This window comes from Limulus polyphemus, unplaced genomic scaffold (assembly GCF_000517525.1).
Source record: "Limulus polyphemus unplaced genomic scaffold, Limulus_polyphemus-2.1.2 Scaffold1381, whole genome shotgun sequence".
NCBI lineage: Eukaryota > Metazoa > Arthropoda > Merostomata > Xiphosura > Limulidae > Limulus > Limulus polyphemus.
Window position 1 is genome coordinate 17,296 of NW_013666991.1, and position 6,966 is coordinate 24,261.

Consider the following 6,966-nt stretch of genomic DNA (forward strand, 5'->3'; position numbering starts at 1 on the left):
GGTATTTTCTTATTTTGATGTTTTTGAGCTCTTTTGTGTTTAGAACAATATATACTAATTTTTAAAGTATCAAGTTGAATTTTTGTTCAATAAAAATCTTTCAAATGGGACTGTAGCTTTTTTCCCCCAAAACTTTGTCTTCAAAATAAGGGTGTGTCTCTTATATTCCGAAAAATATGGTACCTAAAATTTTATTAGTTTTACTAATAATAACAAAGCATTGCCTTGATGGATTGAGTGACTTATCTACCACTATATCAAGATCCCCTTTCTTCAGTGACATATTGCATAAGTCCCCATCTACATTAAATGTGTGATCAGAATTATGATAAACTAATTGCATTATCTTAACTTACCAGTTGACTCAATCTATTCTGTAGTACCTCAACATCCTCAATACAGATATAAATACCCAAGAGTTTAAATGCCATCAGCAGACTTTGTTAATTATGCTCCTATCAATATCATTAATGTAAATAAGAAGAAGCAAAGTCCCAAGCACTGACCCCATGAGTAACAAAATTCCAATTTGATTGGACTCCATTGATACACCTTTGTATTTTCTCTTACCCAGCTACCCTATAGTTCAGTTAACTAGTCTTTTTCTGCAAACCCCATAGATTTAGTTTTTTTTAGATAACCTTCTGTATGACTCCTTATTAAAAGCTTTTTGAAAATCTAAAAACACCAACATCACACCTTTTCCATCATGTAGATAATTATGCTAGCCACCTTTAAACAGAATAACGTTGTCTGTTTACTAATTTCTTAAAATACACGTGCTGTAATGTCATTAGTCTGATCTATAATCTTTTTTACCACAACTGCCTTATAAGTAGAAATCTTAGTGACGTAAGTTAATTAACAATGCAAAACCTTTAATTGATATTAAGAAATAACAGTATGAAACTGAAATGCCAAATAGCCCAAAGATTTTATTTTGAATTTAATATGACTAGACCATATTACAGTTACATTTTTTACCAGCTGGTGTTTATACAAATGCATAGTATAAAAATCACTTTACAGCACTGTACTTTATAAATTAGAGTTTATTTTCTGAAGACATTGTATCGTAGGTCCAGATAATTTGTCAACACTCAAAACACTAATACATTTGTAAACATTTATGCATTTGTAATAATATATGCAACTGATTACTCGTTAATTTAGGGCAGTACAGGTGTCCCAGCCTATGATAGCCCAAAACTATACGTGTCTCATGGCAGCCCATAATTATGCGTCTCAGTTGAGAACCATTGGCTTAAGGTAGAGGATGTTGCAACACAGATAAAACAAATGCTTCTACATTAACTCTGCTGACACTTCCTGCTTTATAGCTATTCCTTTCTTCAGTTGTATAAATTATTTCCAATAGTTTGCATTATGCCAATAAAGCATTGCTAAACTGAGGATTGAATAAACAAATAAAATGAAAGATGATTTTAAAAATGATAAATAATAAAATTCAATAAAGCTAGTTAAACAGAAAAATGGATAAATACTTACAATGCATATCAGTACATTTATCATTTGAAAATAGTCATACTGAGTTTATGATGAATAATGAACTGTTTAAAAAGAACATTTCTGTTACTTTCATTTTTTTAAGTCAAGCACGAACAACATCACTGACATTTTGATCATAAAAGTGTTTTAGTGGATTCAATACACATTTTCTTTTATATTCTATCTAACACTAGGATGTAAATTTAGTGTTTTTCTGCTGTGCTTGTGTAAAATCCCAATTTTTATGTTCAATCTTTGGTATTTTACTTAACACTGATTTTTACTTGTTTTTAGAGGTTCAGTACAAATGCTTAGGGGATTGGTACATTGGAAAAAACCATTTCTTTGCTGTTGTTAATGCCAGGGAGTCTCGAATTGATGAGAAGTACAGATGTTTTGTAAGTTTTCATTTATTGCTTTCCTATACAGTAACTCTCCCATTTATGTCTGAGATGCATTCCTAGAAAATATAACGTTAGGCGGATTGACATAAATCAGCCCCTATTTTCCCACTGACTTAATGTTATACAGCGAGGATGCATTTCTGGTGACTAATTTTAGGACACCCAAACTTAATCTAACCCAACATAAAGACCTATAAAATAAATAAATCAATACAGAACACTCATGTTTAAGGGTTTTTGGATAGTTTGTTACAAAATAATCACAGGGAATATCACTCAATAATGTGTGACTGAGGCCGAGGGAAGTGCAGGCAAGTTGGCTGACTTTGACTTGATTCTCAGGAGTTGAAAAATGCCTGCACAGTGCACCTACTTGTTGTCGTGATGCAGCATAGGCCTAGGCACGAAGTTTAAATTTTTCGTTTTCAGCACATGCCACCAAAAAGGATGTTAAACTGGATTTAACCAGCTTATTTTGGATAGTGTTCTTTAATTTCTTAACGACTTAATATCAGATCAATGTAAATCAGAGAGTTACTGTACATGAATACTTTTCAAGTAACCATATCTGTGTTTTATATGGTAGTTTTTATGTCCAGAAATCTAATCATGTACGCTCATGAGCTGTCAGAATCTAGAAGTAAAGATTTAGAATGATACATCAGTGCTAGATATCGGGGATTATCAGTTTAAAAGCCTTCCATTATGAATTTTAATTTTTTTCTACTGAGACCACTTGTTAAAACTCTTTAGTCATTGACAGCAGTGTTAAAAATTTGTTGAAATCCTTGTCAAAGGTACAAAGTGGAATATTTCCTGTTTAAGATAAAAGCTTATGTTTATCAAAATTATAAATTTTGCTCAAGCATTATGAATGTGTGTTAAAGTAATGTGAAAATAAAATTAAAAGTTATGAAAAAAATCTGTACCTTCACATTAATTAAGCAGATGTTTTTCTTTCAAAATTCACCAAAAATAATACACACCCACACAAATGTGTGAAATACATTATTTAATTTGTTGGTTTGTTTATATGCATTTATGAGTAAGAAATCAGATTGATTTCTTACTCATAAATGCATATAAACAAACCACCAAACTAAATAATGAGTAAGAAATCAGATTGATATATCTTTTATTGCTGTCAGGTTTTTATGTAGATGGATGGGCAGGATTCTTTACAGAAGGTGTCTGTGATTTGTTGGCAATAAATTTAAATAATAAACAAACAGTACACAATCCACTTGTTTTAAAATAATATATTCAAACAAGTCAAACATATATACAAATGTTTGTTACACAGTTAATCACTGCAGTTGTATACAGAACTTTAAATAATCGTCTCTTTTCATCAATTGCTATGTGTTTAGGTTTAGGATAGAAAATATTTTATTCATTAATCAATATTCTTACAATATAAAAATGTCCGATCTATTAAATTTGTAGCTGGCTAATAGAGATGATGATGAGTTCTTAGCAGCTTCTATCACAGCAGAATGTAATACACTGAAGACACCACAGGATGGTCCAGAGAGACTAAGGCTAAATCGAGGTAAGGCAAGATCCGTAAGGAACACATTTACATATAAGATTTAGACGTGTGTGTGTTTATGTGCATTATAAAAAAAGACCTTATAGATATTCTTGTCAAAGATTTTATCAATTTTTATAATGTTTGTATAATATGCTGATTTCTTTAACCATGAATACTTCCATATTATATTAATTCAAGATCAGATTTTTGAAAATCAAAATAGTTTATGTTGATTTGTTGTAATAAATTGGACAACTTTGATATAATTTATGCCCTATGTAAGATATGGACATTCAATTGCATAATAGACATCATATATTTTGATTTCACTAAACCATATATTTATAGCACGAACAATAAATTCAAAATACAACAGCAGTGTTTTTTAAGTACTGACACAAGTAATTTACAGAAAGTCGGGTAAAATATCACTAAAGAATATATTGAAAGTAACAATACTGTTGTGTTCAAAATATTAATCTAAACTTGATGCACTTTTGCAGATTGTTTATGATAAACTATGTAGATTCATTTAGAAAAATAGAGTTTAAAAGATTGAATTTATGAAATTAATATTGGGATAAGTGCACACATAATAAAAAGATTTCAGCTTCTTACAGTATACATGTATTTAAGAAGTTTTATAGCTTTAAAACAAATTTTTTGTTTTTTCGGTCAGCTTTACTTTGGTGTTTATGCTAATATATACAAGGAAATTAGCATTTCTTTTTATTAATACTGTAAAATATATGAGAAGTTAACAATTATTTTTTGACCATATAAATTCAAACACTGTAATAGGCTAGCACATTGATTCAGATAACATAACCCTTATTATATTTAGCACTTCAATTAATAAAATTGTAGTTGCTATATTTCTCATTAAGATATAATTTATAGCAATTAACTAGTGCTAATATATACTACTATCAGTGTCAGTATGTTTTAGATACTGTCTTCTTAGTTAAGTTACCCAAAAGTAAAAAAAATTACTATTAAGTAACATGTGTTATTTTAGGTATTCTGTCTCTTCCATTTGTTATATCTAGACATAAACCAGTGGTTCATCTAGATGCTCTTAATAAAGAACAAACTTATTTCCTTCACAATACAAAAACATTAAAATAGGCTTCACTTAAGTTTGAAATTTTTCCAAATTGCCATCAGTACACAAACTTACAACAGAAAATCCTCATGTTAATATTAGTTATTTTTTTGCTTCCCAGTTATTATATGATTAAAAATTTCACTACATTTTGTAAATGCTCATGTCTTGTGGACATCCCATATCTTCAATTCCTAGTATTAATTTTTACATGTATATACTTTTTTTCTTTTTTTTATATATTTTTTACATGTATATCTTTAATTCACTTGAATAATCTTGATTTACAAAAGGTTTTATTGATAATTGAGTATTGTTAAGTAATGAATGAAAAATGGCTCTTTCTATGTTTATCAAATTATGATATTTGATCTGTTAACAATTATTGACTAACAAGCTAGCAAGTTTAACAGTACAGTAAGATGCCACTTAATGCCACCCAACTTTAAGCTAGTTTGTTATAGAACTCTTGTCTCCTTGAAATATTGTCTTTTTCATGAGACAGGAAAAAATTATGATAATCCATAACTCTCTGAACACTACTTTTTCATACTAATTGTAGTAGTGCACTAAATAATTTTTATTTAATAAATTAATGCAACATTGAATAATAAAATGCAAAAAGCAGACAGTGTCCCATAACTATCACAATTTTTCCTGGCATTTCTAGCAGTTCAATATGAACCGTTAAAATGCCATCCATCTACAAAATATTGTTCCACTGGAAGAAAAAAAACATTTTCTTAGGAAGCAATCTACAAGGCTGTACAGAAAACAACATAATATGTCATTTGATAGACGAAAACCTTGCCTGTCTATTGATTATAACTAATATGGTCTTAAACGTAAGAGAGAACTACATATATTGACAAATCCTGAAAGGGAGGATTTGACAATTGGGTGTGGTAGGAGGGTTATGATTTTCTACTTGATGACTCTGTAATGTTGCCTGTCTATTGATTATAACTAATATGGTCTTAAACGTAAGAGAGAACTACATATATTGACAAATCCTGAAAGAGAGGATTTGACAATTGGGTGTGGTAGGAGGGTTATGATTTTCTGCTTGATGACTCTGTAACCAAACAAGATTGAAAGCTAATAAAATTTTGATTTTTTTCTAGTGATGACGATATTACAGCGAGTAATTTATGTTAAATTTCCCAGTACCTAAATAAAGCACTTATACATCATACACAGGTAAGAAACAATGCCTTCAGTAACATATGTAATGTTAAAATGACCCTGTTTAGAGCTGATTCGTTTAGAGCTCTGTTTTCGGGAATCCTTCCTGAGCTCTAAATAGGGTATTACTGTACATGGAATTTAATTTGTTGCTAACTTCTTTGTTTAGTAAAAGCAGAAATTGTGCCACCTAAGTGTAAGCTGCCAGATAACTTCACTGGAACCTGGATCAACACAGCCAATTTTGATGCTGAAGTCAACATCAATGTCACTCACATGATAGAAATTTGGAAACCAGATCAGGGAAGAGTGCAGAAAGAAGTTTATGTGTGTCAGGAAAGAAGAGGTTCTCGTTTTGTGATGGCCAGAATGGGTATCAATGGCTGGTGAGTCCTGAAATGTTTAATTAAAAATCTACACAATTTCTTCCTCACACATGTTACATAGAAATGTTTTGAGTTGATTTTGAAATGTATTTTCTGTAATGCTATGTTAAATTCTTTTAGATATTATATTAACATTTGTGAGCGAATGATTGAACTTCAAGTAAACAATACAAGTTTTAAGGATTTATCGATATCTTGAAGTCATAGGGACGTGTGCTAAACAGGAAGAGTAGTTTGAGACGAGTCAGTACTGATTAAAGAGAGTAACTGAATATCATTATGAAAACAGTTTCTTTATAACATGTGTATGTTATTAATTGGTTTTGAGGCTGTTTGTTTCAAGTATTTTAAAACCAGTCTTTACTATAGTCATAGTTAAAAACTTAAGATCAGATTTTAAGACTAACTGATGTCAGTTAGTGTCATGTACTCACATACTTATTTTATTACATGAAAATTTGTTTTTGGATACTGTATAATTTTCTTACATCTCTCTAGTCAGAAAGATTTTGTGTGTTTTGACTTTGTGCCCCGTCATCACAACATCATACGATATCGTAGAGGTATGTGTGATTCTGTTTTACTTAAAATTACCCCAAGTTAGTTTTAAATGTATGTTATATATTAAGCTTTGCAATGCCATGATAACTTGTGAATATCAACAAGATGAGGTTAAAGCTCAGACTGTTCAAAATATTTGATGAGCTGTAGCTTTCTTCAAAGGTTAAAAGGTTATAGATTGATTGTATGTAACTATAAAAGACTACGTACATAATCTGATTCAAACTGTATCTATCATATATTTTGCAAAAGCAGTCACAATTGCATATATATATATATATA

The 6,966-nt window shown here is 30.1% G+C and overlaps 1 protein-coding gene across 1 annotated transcript in view; it reads left to right on the forward strand.

Annotated features, from left to right (window-relative positions):
• The window catches only part of LOC106463335, a gene marked incomplete at its 5' end in the record, with an annotated part of 28,281 nt that overhangs the window by 6,292 nt on the left and 15,023 nt on the right, over positions 1-6,966 (forward strand). Inside the window, 4 exons of the mRNA XM_013923358.2 lie at positions 1,804-1,907; positions 3,360-3,465; positions 5,907-6,123; positions 6,622-6,686. Of these exons, the coding sequence (XP_013778812.2) occupies positions 1,804-1,907; positions 3,360-3,465; positions 5,907-6,123; positions 6,622-6,686 (492 nt within the window). The remainder of the gene's footprint in view (positions 1-1,803; positions 1,908-3,359; positions 3,466-5,906; positions 6,124-6,621; positions 6,687-6,966) is intronic.